Raw genomic sequence first — 15,126 nt, 5'->3', positions numbered from 1 at the left:
TGAGGGATGTACAAGAAATACACGACAACCCAAATGCACCAAGCTTAGGTCGAATATGCACCTGAAATGCAGTCTGCTTGTCTGGTCTAGGAACGAAGGTCTCAGGCTCAGGTCCGGTCTGGATAGAAAGGTGGCCCATAGTCTACCTGGAATATAAGCTTCATTTACAAAAAAAAGATCAAAAAAAAAAAAAAAAAAAAAAAAAAAAAAAAAGTTTCACCATGTCTGACACAGAAATCCATTTGTTCGTTAATTTGATATTGATTTATAAATATATATATTTACTTCTGTCAAATGCTTTTTCTGGAACAATGTTGGCAGACGTCAATTAAAGACCAGCTTCAATTCTAGTCTTTTCACCACAAACATTAAAATACTTAGACTTAAATTCTCAGGACATAGAAATACAGCGAACTTAAAACATTTAAAAGATTGAGGGACAATGACGACAACCGACAGGAATTTCATGACAAACACAAATTTCACTTATGCCAGATTGGTGGATCTAAATGCATCAAGTCCTTAAGTAGCAGGTCCTTAGATACCTGCTGGTGCAAGTCAGGATCCACACAGATGACCAGGGCAAAGCTGGCTCATTAAGCTAAACATTTCAAAGGCTTTATCATGGCTCAGGTAATCCATGTCACTGGCATGACGTTTCAAACTGTGCGTTTATTGCACTTAGTGAGATAAATGTAAGTGCTATGTTTTAGTGGAGTCAGGGCTGCAGACTTTACAGCAGTCTGTCTCAGAAGCACTTCCTGAAGACGATCTGTGGCCCGTACTCTTCATATTCTTCCTGACTGATCCATGCACAGCTGAATGTAGGCAGGTTGGCCAGCACTGCTCCTCCGCTCCACACCGAGAAGTCTCGGTCAGCGGGGCTGGTGACACGAACGCTCTCCCCGGTGCTGGCTGGGAGCAGGCCTTTGATCTCTAGCTGGAGCCGCTCGGGCAGCCCAGCAAGCAGAGTGTTCCCGCCTTCAGCAAGAGATAAAACACAAATCATTCAGCAAGGACTGGGAGCAAAATCAAAGCACAGAGCGGGGAGCAGCACAGCTGGAGCGCATCTTTGAGGCTTCAGACTTTAATAGAAAACAACTGTTACCTGACAGCACAATGTTTCCAAGCAAGCAGCGGCGCAGGTCAATGTCTGAGCTGAGGATCGACTTGAAGATGCTCTCGTGCATCCCATAATGGTCCCGTCCAAGCAGCTCTGGTTTAAACAGAATCTCCGGGGCCCTGGGTTGGGGGAATTGAAAAATTCTCTAACAGCAGCCTTTTGTTCAGGAGCCTGGCTCTCATTTAAAAGTTATATTTATGTAGTAGTTCTTATAACACTCCATTTCCTTCTACAGTAGGACATTATGTGCAGTTACCTGAACCGCTCTGTGCTGACGGTGACAATCTGTCCGTCTGGCATGGTGTAATACATCTCTCTGCAGGACGACCCCCCATGAGCGAGCTCAGCTTCATAGTTGAGAGCCACACAGCAGCATTTCTCCTTCATCTCCCTCACTATCTCCATCTCTGCTGTGGTACGCATGCACACCCCCTGTTCCTGCAGAAGCTTCACACACCTCAGTTATTTAGTCTGAGTGACAAGTGGATATTAGCTTACACACACAGTAAAGACTTGGTGCACAAAAACAGTTAGGCTACAGGTTTCTCACACTGCATAATATATTTAAGTTGTTTTGAAGCCATGTCTGCATTACAGGAAGTTACATGTCAGCAACATTCAACAGCATCTTCTGACAACCCAGAACTACTGATGACTGTCACTGTGATGTTCCTGAAGGATAAGTAACAAATGTGCAAAGATATCTGAATATTCACCTTTTTAAGTTGCATTGTAACATCTGCACCAGCCAGAGGGAAGCGTTGCACAGCATGAGGCAGACAGTACCCCTCAAATACAGGTACACTGTGGCTCACTCCGTCTCCAGAGTCAAACACCACACCTACAAGGAAAAGTACTATTTAAAACCTAAGGCACAAAACACATAAAGCTCAAACATGAATAAAACACATCAAATCAGCAAGTTACCAGTTGATCTTCCTGCTGCGTAAAGTGCCAGCACCGCCTGCATAGCCACGTAGGTGAAAGGAACACTGAAAGACTCAAACATAATCTCCACCATGCGCTGCCGGTTCTCCAGGGGGTTCATGGCTGCCTCTGTCAGCAGGACAGGGTGATCCTCTGGTTCCACACACAGCTGCTGGAACACATGATGCCAAATCTGAAATGAGTTTTAAGTTAGTCAAGGAAAAAAGACGCCAGTTGTCACAGTCCAGTAATGGTAAAAACACTCCAGTGACAACTTTAGACATTCAGCATTCGAAGAGCAGGATGCTTTTAAACATACCTAAACAGTGGCATCACATCTTATACTGATCATTTTAATTCCACCTTACCTGTTCCATATCATCCCAGTTGCGAATGATGCCATTTTTTATGGGGTGCTTCAGAGTTAGTACTCCTCTCATGTGTTGAGCATCATGTCCAATATAGGTCTCCCTTTCAAGGTTACCGTTCATTATTTCCTACAAAGACAACCAACAACATGAGGCTACAGGCAAAGCCAAACTTTATTCCTAAATATCTAGACTAATACATAAAACAATACATCCCTACCTCATATTTTGGAATCCCAATTATTGTTGGAAACACAACATTTGGAAGGTCCTGATCTGCAAATCCAGCTTTCATTAAACCAGAGCCAGTGTCCAGTACTATGGGGGTATTAAAATATGAAACCTGCAATTAAAGTGAACAAATTCAAGTGGTCAGCCTGCACAACACTGAACATGGACCAGAGAAAGCAAAGCAGATCTAAAAACAAAATGATAAACTGATATCACAGCAAGAGCCTTTGATTACTTTTACTGTCAAGTTGTTTTTTGTTCGCTAAATTAGCATAGATTATGGGTATGTAGGTTTGGCTACAAAAAAAAAAAAAAAAAAAAAAAAGAAAAAAAAAAAAAAATATATATATATATATATATATATATATATAAAAATAACTTTACTAGCAAGTTTCTATACACAAGTCAAAAATGACATCTGATTTCAGCCTTACAGAACCATACCTCTCTTATATTGCTGTTTAACTGGACTGGAATCCCATGTGACCCAGGGCCTGATACCCTCATGACGTCAAAGCTCTGAACACCATCAGGCAAGTCTTTGTTGAGCTCCTCTTTTCCACCGGGGTCAAACTCTAGAGGCTGATCAGGAGCCAGCTGGAGTTCTGACTGTAGGTGTGTGTGCTCATCTGTATGAGACAAATTCTTTATGTCCATTGTTGGGTGTAAATCTGTATGAGGCAAACTCACAGGTGCTGCTGACGTTTCAGACAACTGGTTCAGTGACTCCATGTGTTTCTCTGGGTGGTTATTGTTATTGTTGTTGATGTGCTCCTTTACATTTGGATTGAGAGTAAAGTTGTGACTCACAGCTGGAGGCTCATTCTCTGGCAGAACCTCAAGTGCTTTATCTAGTAGATCAAGTGACACGAAACCCAAATCCTGAGCAGCTGAGGACAGAGCTGGGTCAAGCAGCTCTGCAGAATGAGGGGTTTGATGTTCTGCGAGTTTGGTCAGAGAAAGTGAAGCTTCTTTTGGACTGGGCACAAGAGGGAGGATGGATTTTCCCCCAGGGTCAAACGCACCATCATCTGGCCCCATTTCAGGGGTTAAAGGTTCTAGTTTGCACTTGGTAGCATTCCCCACCTCTTCAGAAGGTTCTTTCAGTTCCAGGGAACCAGTTATTGGCTTGGCTTCAGAGCCCGTATAATACTGACACTGAGGCACACCGTCATGTGGTGTAGCCTCTTTGACAACATCAGGACCCATTTCTGTCTTAAATGTATCCTGATTCTGGTCCAACGATGCTGAGCGAGTTCTCTGTGAACCGTTACTGGTCTTTGATAAAAGCTCATTACAGAGACATTGGTCCTCTATAGTTTCAGCTCTAGCCTTCTCCATTATAGAACATTTTACAGCCTTTCTGCTTCTCTCATTGGGAGTTTTCTTTGTACCCTCATTGTCCAAACTCTTCTCAAGTTTCTCCACCTCCCTTTTCTCCTTTTCCATCTCCAACCAGAACATCATCCTCTCTTTGCTCACATTTGACTGTTCAGTGCAGGAACTCTCAGGTTTGCTCCCTGAGAGTTCGTCGATAGGGTTTTCTTGAGAGCATTGGAGCTCGTGGATCTTCAAGTTCTCCTTGACGATCAGCTCATCCAGGACACAGATTTTCTTTAGCTCTGTCAGCAACTCCGGCCTGCTGTAAGGTGCTGCTGTATCTGCTTCAAAAGCCTTGATTTCACTTGCAGATCCAGCTGACGAGTCAAGAGAGTCCTCAAGGCCAAAAACACCAGCTTCAGTTAACTCACTGGATGACATCTTTATTAAAGAAGAAGAAAAAACAAAAAAAACGGTGGGTAGCGTTAAAGTAAAATGAACAAACTGCTGATTTACACTGGTGTTCTAAACCACAGTTCAATAAAAGGTAGACATAGAATTCTTAACAGAAGCTGCTATTCCATTAGCTGTTTGGCATCATTGGCTCATGTTTGACAGAAACTCCAAGGATAGGTTTTACAGGTTTCAAGTTTGTGTGTCCACGTGAACATGATAAAGATTCATCTAGTAACTGTTACTCTTGTTCATGGTGATCATTAAAAGATTATATTTTAGTGTATGTGATGGGGACAATATTTACAGCATCATGCTTTGATGCACAATGACATTCTTAAGTTAAAAATGGGTTTCGGCAGCTTAAACTGTGCAGATCACACAGGATTGTTTTACTAAAAATACACAGACAGGCATTTTGGCAGATGGTGGATACAATTTCAGTCTTCCTACTGGGAAGTGACTGTTGCTTTAAGACACGTGAAATATAAGGAACCATGACACTGTTGCAGTTTCCTGGTTATCTGCATCAATTGGTTATGAAATGTGATCTTCACTAGTAACAACAAACAGTACTTGAGTTAAGAAATGTGTGTTGATATTTATGACTTTAGTTTCCTGATGTTTACTTTGATTTCTGAGGAAATTCAAATCATACATGGAAAAATAAACCATCCACATTCTAATAATGAAATCCAATCAAACCAAAGGTCACCAATGAGCAGCATCATAGTTTACATTTCTGATTTGATCTGAGCAGAACGTACTGTGCCCGTTTGGTCTCCACTGTAACACAGCGGCCAGATATTGTGTCCCTCCTCTGACCTCATCAAAGCCTCCAGCACAGCCTCCTGAGCCAAAACATTTTCTTCCTCCTGCACCACAGATTGCAGATGAAATCAAGTAAGAAGAAGAGCCGTCATTAGGCTGTTGTGATTTAAGAATCATCCAAACATAATAGTAATGAAATCTCTTACCTCCAGTATTTCATCAGCCCTGTCCAACATCTTCTCTACCTCCCTCAAACCCTCCTGCTCCTTCACATCCCAGTCCTTCAGGGAGAGATCAATCACACTAGGCAAAAAGGGGGAAAAAAAAAAAAAAAAAAAAAGACAGCAAAAGAATTTGGGTTATTTTAGACAACCTCAAACCACACGTGACATAAATACTGTAAGCTGTAACTTATTACATGCATATTCAACAAATGACTAATGTGACTCGACTGGCATATGAATGCAACACCTGCCGAGTTCCAGTACTTTCCACTGTGCTTGTGGTTTTGTCACCACCTACAGCAGGGAGGTGACAAATACAAATTTGAAAATACACCTATTAAACATGCGCCATCAGATCATATGCGGACAGTGCTAAAATACATGTACACAGCCGCCAAGACAAATTGTGATGTGCTCACTGACACCTCTTGTCCTGGTGGTCTGGGATTCATTTGACCACATCCCTTTTGTATTCTGAACACTAATGCATCACCATGAGTCCCTGACAATGACATTATGATCATCAATGCAGGATGTGGTGGTGTGCAGCAATGGTCCGAATAAACAATAAAGCAGTATGGAGATTAACACTGATGTGCAATGTGGTTGTGTAGGTGAAAGGAGATACCCAATTTCCAGGACACTTGCTGACTGCTATTGTAACTGGGCCGTTTATGAGAACAGAACTGAGAAAATGGGAGAAACAGACTGATGTATGTTTGCGTAGCCTTTCACCTTGACACAGCAGTAGTGAAATCTACTCTCATGAGAATTATTTGACCTAATCTGAATGTTTCAAAAAGTAATCTGTTCCACTCCAATAGTTATGACCAATTTCAGCTGCAAACTAACCTGAAGGTTATTGTTTGATAAAAGCCTGTTTAATGTTAATTGTGAAACTACTTTTGTTAACTCAACAACATTTCCGTATTACCAGCATGATTTTGATTTCTGGTACGGTCTTACTGGACCGTACCAGAAGAGAGAGTGAGTATGTATGAACGCTCCCACAAATGTGACAGACTCCCACATAGGTCTCATCAGCCAAAATGACTGAACTCACTTGTGTGGGTGTAGGATTATTCCAGGATGTATTTTTGGTGATAAAACTGCACGTGCTATACAAGGATGTAAAGACAGGTAACTTAATGCTAAGGGAAAGGTCAACCATCACTTGTGATTACAGAAGCTACTAAGGTTAGATCTGACAGCAGACAGAAGCGTTACCTATCCACAGCATCCTGATTCTGATGATGGAGGTCATATGAGTCCCAGAGAAGAGTAGGAATCCCCTCTGAGGTGCACATGGTCTTTTCCCTTTCATCTGTAATGGTGCTGGACAGTATGTTGCCAATGGGACTAAGTGCTGGATCCTCCAAATTGCTTTGTGAATGAAGCATCCAGTCCCTACTGCGCGGCCCTCTGGGCTCTGCACAGCTCGGCACCTGCGTCTGTGTAGGATCATCTCGATCTGCAGGCCTGGGGGAGTGGTTGATATTAGGACAGAGGTCTGAAGTATCATGCGACTGTGGCTCTCTAGCCTGCAGTGTTGGATTCTGTGTGATGGTGACAGTGTAGGAGTTTTCCAGATTGTCTACAGGCAAGCTAAGCCATGGATTGTTAGGTAGCGCAGCTGAGCGCTTTACTTTGATCTCAAAGTTGAGGGAATCCTCAGTTACTTTAGGGATGATCTGGATGCTAGCCCTGGACGAGTTTCCCGCAGTGCCAACGTCAAACACATCTGCAGGATCTTCATCTGAAACACTGGAGATGTCATCTTTGTAGATTTGCAGCAGGCTAAAGGCAGGTCTTACGGAGTCTCTGGCCCCAGTTGGTCTAGACTGAACCTCCATTCCTCCTCTTCTTCCCCAGGCCTCCAGCTGGCTGCTACCTGCTCCATCAAAGCCTGAGTCGAATGAGCTGAGGGAGGGAGGTTTGCCATCAGCCGACATCCCAGACACCAAAGTAGATGGAGATGTTTCGGGAACACTGGCCTCTTCCTTACTGCGTTCATGTTTGAGGTTTGACTCTGGAGGGCTGTCTTGAAGACGTTTGGCATTTCTGTGTGCAGCAGTCTGATTGACATGGTTCCTCCGTAACAACTCATACTGCCAATGTAAGGCCAGCTGGAGGTGATTGACCCCCACAGGTCCAGAAGACATTAGAAGTTTTCTCAGCATAATGCATCTGTTGAGTTAAAGAAGAAGAAAAAAATAGATGACTAATGCTGTATTACAGTATGAAAACTATTTGTCAGTCCGTCACCACTGTTTCTGCTTAGGCAATCTGTTTCATGCCCGATTCAGTGATTTATAGTGAAAAAAATTAAGTAGATTCATGAGATTAACATGTGTATGACCCTAAACCTATGCAGCTACACCACAATGCCATATGTATTTCACTTTAAAATGTCATCAACAAATGGTTTAATCTTCCACATACCTAAATAAACAATGTTAAGATTTATACAAAGACAATCACTGGCTTCTCTTTATAATCTCTTATAATCTCAAACTCACCGCTGAGACATCTGCTTGCCAGCCTGCTGGATTTCATCCTCTGGAATAACATTAGAGAGATGATCTAGATGAAGCAGCTCCTCCACACTGGGAGGGTGGTTCTTCTTCAGGAAAGTGGACAGTTTGTGCCTCCATGGAGGAATGGACCCCCAGTTCCTCCTCTGCCGCTGTGTGGGAGCACTGTCTGCATTCACACCTGACAGCAGCTCCTGAAGGAAGTTCTTGCAGAGAACCAGAGTGTACCATCTGTTGGCCTGCAAGGAGAACAGTAGGTTCAGGACTTGCACTGTGTACAGCAGTAGTCACACATTCTCAAACTGCAGCAAAGAACTTGCCTTGTTGTAGTACTGATGGTAGTGACAAACTGCCCTGAGGGTTTGGAGAGTGAAGTGCACAGCCGAGTGGAGTTTCTCCTTCAACCTTTCCAGATCCAGAACCCAGTGCTCCCTGCTCTGACCATCAAATGGCAGGATCTCAGCCAAAGTGTGGATCACATCTTCAGCACAACGAACAAGCGCCTGGCAAGTTGGAGGCAAGGGAAACAATTTTGTAGACGTGTCAAACAAACAATCTACATGCTGGACAAAGTAAAGAAACCGAACACGTCAAGTACCATCGCAGGAGTGTGAATGGAAGCCTTAAACTGGGACACCAGCATCACCGCCTTTGCAGCATCCTTGGCGATATCCATTTTGTAAGGATGGAGCTTTTCTTGAAGAAGCGTTTCGATCTGTTCTGTGATCTGTAAGCATGAGCAAACATTTAGTTAATCACAGTTGACCACTGCCACGCAGCTTTTTACAAGATTAATGAGACATTCAAACTGTTGTACTGATGCAATCACGCAGTTTTCAGGAGAAGGACTGAAGGGTACATGTTCCATTTTATTAAGATCTTTCTAATGCTTGTGCATAAGCAGGTTTGTCCTGTAGTATTGACTCCTCTGTTAATGCCTTTCCTCCAAGCTGATGAAAACTCAAATTAGGCTGAGATTACAAACATGTACATCCTTCCAGCCTGTGCCTTGATTCTTTCTGCTCTGCCATATCACATTAGTAATTTATAATATTTTTGAAAATCCAGAAGCTTAACCAGAAACATCACAAAGTAGGTGATGCCAGTAATTATCAACTACCATCTGTCTGCAAAACTGTTCAGCTTAGCAGTTACTCAAAATTATTTTAACAAAAAAAAAAAAAAAAAAAAAAAAAAAAAAAAAAAAAAAAAAAAAAAAAAAAAAAAACCACAATTACAGCCTCAGCTGCTCACGTCATGGTGCACCTCACTGAGCCTGATGTGTGTACTTATCTTCTCAGGCGTAAAGAAAACAACTAATTATGAGCATGATTAGTCAAGATTGTAACTTAACCCCATGTTATGAATTGTTTTTTGGATGAGTTCTGTCTTCAGTTTAGTGGATATTAGGAGTGAGGCTGCTGTTGAGCTGAGTTAGTTACTGTAGCTTGTTCCACCACTGTAATGAAAAACTCTCTGCACAAGGAGCTGGGTAGTATATTCATTGAGAGAGTAATTCTTTGAGATGTTGTGGAGGGCAAATGAAGGAGATGCGCTTAGCGAAGCCTAATTGGTCGTCAGTGACTTTAGCAGACTTTGTGGGTACAGTTGTTGATAAGTTGATGCCAAGCTAAATTAAAGATATGGCCAGGAATTCACTTGAGCTTCTTTTTAATGGAGGCCATCAGGAAAACTCCATATTCATGCACCTCAAATCTAACAAATTGCCAAAGTTAAACAGTCTGCATAAATGCACAGCATGAGGAATACTCCAAGAGGCACTTCCTTGATGCTTCACAGCCAGAGTTCTGATTTAACCATAGCTAACTTTTAAACTGTTGCTAAAAACAAAACACCACATTAATCACATGTTCTACCATCATAAAAACATATGCCATAACAGCAAACAATTGTCAGTTGACTCACTTGCAGTGCATCATCCCGCAGCTGGAACACCTGCAGCTGCACTCGAGCCTTAGAAAATGCCTGCTGCCACAACAGCTCCACCTTTTCCACAGCTGCAGTTATCCTGGACAAAACACACAAGCCCTTTAATAGCTGCCATCATCAATTAATTTTCATTCTAAAATACTGTATGACACTTGGTGGCTCATCCCAAATACCTTAAAATACCCAAGTCTAAGTAAATGTACTAACTGTTAAGTGCAGTGATTTGAGACATAAAAGTGAGTTATGTCCAAGTTTTCTGTAGATTAACATACATTCCTCAACTGAAAAAAAAAAAAAAAAAAAACCTCAGTCAAACTCTTGTGCAACACAGGACCATTGCAACATTGTTGTTTGGCATGCACAAGTAGTTTTACTGCCCTACAGAGGATTAAGATTGGAGTACTCTTTTCTGGGACTGAGCAGGCTGTGTGCAGTACCTGCTGTAATTCTGGAGCATGTCGAAGGTAGTGTAGGTGAAGAGGGCAGTACCGGCCATCGCCTGGTAGCATGGCTCCATCTCAGGGTGACGCAGCTTCTCCACCACACTCTCGCAGTGCTTGAGCAGCTCATCCAGCCCCAGCTCCCTGCACACCAGAACATACGTTTAAACCAGTTTGAAGATGTTGAATATATAAAAGTTAACAATGCTAATATTAGATTGCACTGGTAGTCATATTTGTGGCAAATTGGCTAGAACTGGCCTATAGCAGGAGCAGAGAAAAAAAAAAAAAAAAAAAAAAAAAAGATGTGATCTGACCTCCTGAGCTGTTGAAATTTGGCCTCGTTGGTGGAGCAGAAGTGCTGGAGCTCGCTGAAGGTCGTGGGCAGTGGCAGTCTGGACAGGGCCTGCAGGGTCGAAATGCATGACGGCAGCCGCTGAACCACAGACAGGAATTCCTGGACAAATGAATCCATCTCCTGCAAGTAGCAGCACAGAGAAAGAGCCACTTAACAAAAACAAAAATCATAATATAACAGGGGTCATATTTGCTGCTGCAACTTCTTACTGTTAAGCTGGAGTTATGCATTCAATCTTCAAAGAGACCATCCTATGCAAGTGTGAGCATTTACATCATTGCTTCGCCACTACATCACCAAAACTCTAGTTGGCAGTGGGGCTTCTTGGGCACTGGGTTGAGGTATTTTTCAATGTACTACAAAAAAAGGCAACTGAAACTGCACAGAACATGATGAAGTTGGTGCCAATACATATAGAGCAGCAGTTAGCTTTAATGTAATTACTGCATTGCAGACAAGAGATAGTTTGTTGGGGGAGAAGTTGATACAACCAGTGCATTGCGACCGAGTTGACCAATCAGTTACATGTAACTACATTTCTGGGGAGGGGCATGCCATACTCTACGGAGCAGGGTACACCCTTAAATTTATGCTTCAGGACCAATTAGTTTTCTCCCCAAAATGTAATGCATTTTTTGAGGAGAGGTGTATGTCAGGGTAGAGCATAGATCAGACAAGCATAAATTAAGCTCCCACTTTTAATATCCAATTGCAATTCTTACAATAAAGCAAGCTGATGATGGATAACTTGTACAGTTGCTCTGATCTATGCTCCACAGAGGCTGCCCCATTTGCTCAACAGCCCTAACCTAAATGTAGGTCTAGTGGAGATTATGTAGCTGCATCCTAAACAGGTCTACTATAGGCAGAGAGTTGCCATGGTTAATGAATACTGTCATCATGGATAAATGCCCCCATGGAACATGACTGAATGTATAATCTAATGGAAAGCAGAACTCCTTTCACTTGCTAATGAGGTTACACGAGACATTTGCAAGCTTCACCAAGGTAACAGACAATAGATGCAGGCCACTTGGATGGATCTCATGAATGGATTCACAAATGAAAACATCTCCTGACTGAGTGAGTTGAGCATGCTCTCCATCAGAAAGAGGCAATATTAAGTTGGAATAAATATTTTCGCTGCACTATTGTATGTTAGATAAAGAGTATTTGTGGACTACTACAGACGTAAGCAGAATAGCTGAGCATGTAGTGTCCACACACACGTGCACTACAGCTGCTGAGGAGAGCAGCACAATGTTACTCTGTGTTTAGCTCTGATCATAAGACCAGTTCCTAACTTTGACTCAGACTCAGTTGTCTTTTACAAATTGAGCAGGTCAAAATGCTCATTTATTATATTTTAGCTTATCTATCATTTAAATCCCATTGTGGCTTCTGACTTTTTGTGTCCTTATAGAAATTGACTGTGACAAGTACCTGACAGTCAAGAACAAATCAGTTTATATGTCATATTATAACAAGTTACCTGCATTTTAGCATTTCAGCACAAGTTGCTCATGCTTTGGATAAATATTTGCTACAACACAAACCTATTATACTCTACCTCTTTCTTCCAAAATGCTGAAATGTCAACACTAGCACCATGCAGAGGAGAGTTGAACTGCTCTGACTGGGGCTGTTAGCTTTACCACTGCAGTGTCCACAAAACAACGATTTGTTCATTAGCTCATCTTAGCATCTGGGCAGCCAGCTGTCATCCCCACTGTATTTAATTAAACTTCCATTGAAGATACAGTATGTAACCTTTTTTGAAAGAGAAAATAAAAATGCTGAAGCCTGTAGCAGAGTGTAGCAGAGCAGGGAGACAGAGGGCTTGGAGAAGCACAGTGGATCAATGTTGAATCTCATGCCAAAGCTAGCTGAAGTGGCATATTGTGGTCTAAAAGTAAAATAACTCTTAAAATATACTATTTACTTATTAATCAACTTTTAAAAATGCTAAATGCTTTTTTTTTTTTTTTTTAAGTCAAGTTAATCCCTACTGCTTTGGCTGCTAGTTAGTATCTAAACAATGTCCAGTACTGTTTTAAACAATGGAACAGGTCACACCTGTAGAAAATATTTTTGATCTTACTCCACAACATTATGACATACAGGATCTACCAGGTTGTGATCATTTGCACTCAGTCAGCACTCTACACTTCAAGATTAAAGGTTAGCTGCTACACAGATTTGTGTACGGCTCATGGTTTTGGTAGACAGTAGAAACTACTAACAGAAGTAGCATGTTACCTTAATGAAGGCTACCCAGCTCTGGTGACAGTAAACAAAGTAGCCGCCCAGCGACGCCGTTAGCTGGCTTCGGTCAATGTAGTTGGAGAGCTCAGAGATTTCTTTCAAATAGACTCTCTGCAAAATATGAAAATCAGCGTTACTCACTGAAGTCACATGTAGGCAAATCAGTACACGTCGTTGTAGTCACCTTGAAAGAGGCAGTGTGAGATTTTGATGGTAGTAGTAGCTTCTGCAACAGCTTGACAGCATCCTTCTTTTTGGGCTGAATTATGTACACACTGTGCACTGTCCGCTTATGCTCCTAGAAAAGAAAGGCCAGCAGAAACATTAGAACCAACAAATAATGTTGTAACTTATGCACCAAATAACCAATGCTGCTGAAGTGGTCCCTTTGAGTAGGTCAAGAGCCAATAATGCATTTCTACATTACCCATAATGCAACCAGTATTCATGCTGCTGCATTTGTTCGACTCTCCCTACCTGATAAAGCTATAAATAATATTTAAGACTGTGCACTTTTAATCTGTTACAGAGACTAATGTCTAGACAGACATCTGACACCAACAGGAGACACCCTCATACTGACTGTTCCTGCTTTAATAAATCTGGCATTTGAGAATACCAATGGACCACCACACACATAAATTAAGAAAGAAAAAAAAGGGCAATTATGAGGTTGTTTCCCCTGTCGTAGCAGTTTGTAATTACAAAATAAAATGCAATACATAAACATGCTGGTATGCACGCTGAGAGCAGGCCAATAACTACGACCACAAAAACTAGAAAGAGCAGTATTTTTACTAAGTTGTGGTTGCAAAAGTGCTGGATCTCCATATAATCGTGCTTATATAATGTCATTTCACTGAGGCATTTCTATTAAATAACCAAGCACATGAACAGTCATCCATGTGACACCCACTCCCCCAACCCCCCCCACATCCCTCCCAGTCTTATCTTTTCTGCCTCAATGAAGAATGCTCTCTTCAGGATGGGACATTCTTCTCAGGTCAAACTCGAGTCTGGAGCTGGAGTTTTACTTTTCTGTCTGTATCCCTCCACAAGAAATGACATCGCCTAGGCCACCATCCACAGCAGCAGCACCACCACCACCACCACATGCACCCATGACAATACCTCAAGCAGCAGCAGAGTCTCAGCGATGAATTTGGTCGTAAGGGGGGAGGCTTGCCTCAAATCAGCCACTACTGATGCCAGGCTCTCCTTTTCCTGCCTCTTGCTGTGGAGCAGACAATCCAAACATCAGTGCATCTTACACACACACACACACACACTCACACAGATTGGGCCCGTCTGGCTCCACGTACTTGTGCAGACGCAGAAAGTAATTTATGAAGTCCACCACTTCTGCTTTGCTGAGCTCCAGGGAGAGTCTGGCTTGTGTGTCCACTGGGAACACGATCAAATGGCAGCCATGTTGATCAAAAGCACCTGTGCAGACAGAACCCAACATTCACAGGGTTCATATGAATGGAAAGAAGAAAAAAAGCTGCAGTCTAGACACATAATGTAAAGAGCTGAAAGCTGTGAGCCAATATTTAAATATACAACTCTAAAAAAGGTGTAGAAAAGGCTCAGGCCCCGCTCAGCAGGCTCAGTGTGGTGGACTGAAACCTACCGGGGAACAACACGGCTCCAGAGTCGAGCACATGACCGGCGGGCAGCGGCGGGGAGGGGACGCTCTCCTGCGCCGGGTCCCGCACGTCTGGAAAGTTAAGAGGGGGGAGAAAAAAATAAATGTTTTGAGTGGAAACAGGCCCGGCTGGCATTTCACAGCAACAGGTCCTGTCGGTGCCGTGTGGAGGAGCGGGTCCAGGCAGAGAACCCCCTCACAGGCAGCGTCAAGGTGAGGAACACGGCAGTGACGGCACAGGTGCACCCCTCTCGCCTCACCTACCTGTAGCGTGTCGGCTCATCCCGCTTCCCTCACTCGCGGCTCATGTTCACACGCTTTGTTCTTCTTGGTGTTGGTTGTGTGAAGTGTTTCCTTTCCTGCCTACTCCTCCGGGAGGGAGGGAGGGAAGGGACGTGGCTAACAAAGAGCCCCGCGTCTGTAGGACTGCAGCGCGGGACCGAGTGGAGCGCGGCTGCCTCTCTCCGCCATGTTGACGTCCATTCACCGTCTCTCCGCCGGGACGCTGCTCGGC

General features: G+C 43.0%; 1 protein-coding gene across 1 annotated transcript in view; it reads right to left on the bottom strand.

The window, feature by feature from the left end:
- LOC113149859 overlaps positions 1-15,126 on the bottom strand; it is a 15,870-nt gene extending 744 nt beyond the window's left edge. Inside the window, exons 1-23 of the mRNA XM_026342201.1 lie at positions 14,877-15,126; positions 14,598-14,684; positions 14,287-14,410; positions 14,096-14,198; positions 13,149-13,262; positions 12,959-13,075; positions 10,659-10,819; positions 10,339-10,485; positions 9,878-9,980; positions 8,550-8,678; positions 8,272-8,454; positions 7,937-8,190; positions 6,645-7,604; positions 5,400-5,496; positions 5,190-5,297; positions 3,094-4,410; positions 2,639-2,761; positions 2,419-2,547; positions 2,051-2,243; positions 1,840-1,964; positions 1,380-1,570; positions 1,109-1,242; positions 1-981 (exon numbers count right to left, since the gene is read on the bottom strand). The exon at positions 1-981 is cut by the window's left edge and continues 744 nt beyond it. Of these exons, the coding sequence (XP_026197986.1) occupies positions 749-981; positions 1,109-1,242; positions 1,380-1,570; positions 1,840-1,964; positions 2,051-2,243; positions 2,419-2,547; positions 2,639-2,761; positions 3,094-4,410; positions 5,190-5,297; positions 5,400-5,496; positions 6,645-7,604; positions 7,937-8,190; positions 8,272-8,454; positions 8,550-8,678; positions 9,878-9,980; positions 10,339-10,485; positions 10,659-10,819; positions 12,959-13,075; positions 13,149-13,262; positions 14,096-14,198; positions 14,287-14,410; positions 14,598-14,684; positions 14,877-14,895 (5,151 nt within the window). The 5' untranslated portion in view covers positions 14,896-15,126 and the 3' untranslated portion in view covers positions 1-748. The remainder of the gene's footprint in view (positions 982-1,108; positions 1,243-1,379; positions 1,571-1,839; positions 1,965-2,050; positions 2,244-2,418; positions 2,548-2,638; positions 2,762-3,093; positions 4,411-5,189; positions 5,298-5,399; positions 5,497-6,644; positions 7,605-7,936; positions 8,191-8,271; positions 8,455-8,549; positions 8,679-9,877; positions 9,981-10,338; positions 10,486-10,658; positions 10,820-12,958; positions 13,076-13,148; positions 13,263-14,095; positions 14,199-14,286; positions 14,411-14,597; positions 14,685-14,876) is intronic.

Source organism: Anabas testudineus, chromosome 24 (genome assembly GCF_900324465.2).
Source record: "Anabas testudineus chromosome 24, fAnaTes1.2, whole genome shotgun sequence".
Lineage (NCBI taxonomy): Eukaryota > Metazoa > Chordata > Actinopteri > Anabantiformes > Anabantidae > Anabas > Anabas testudineus.
The sequence above is the reverse complement of the archived record's forward strand: the minus strand, read 5'-3'. Positions and strand labels throughout refer to the sequence as shown.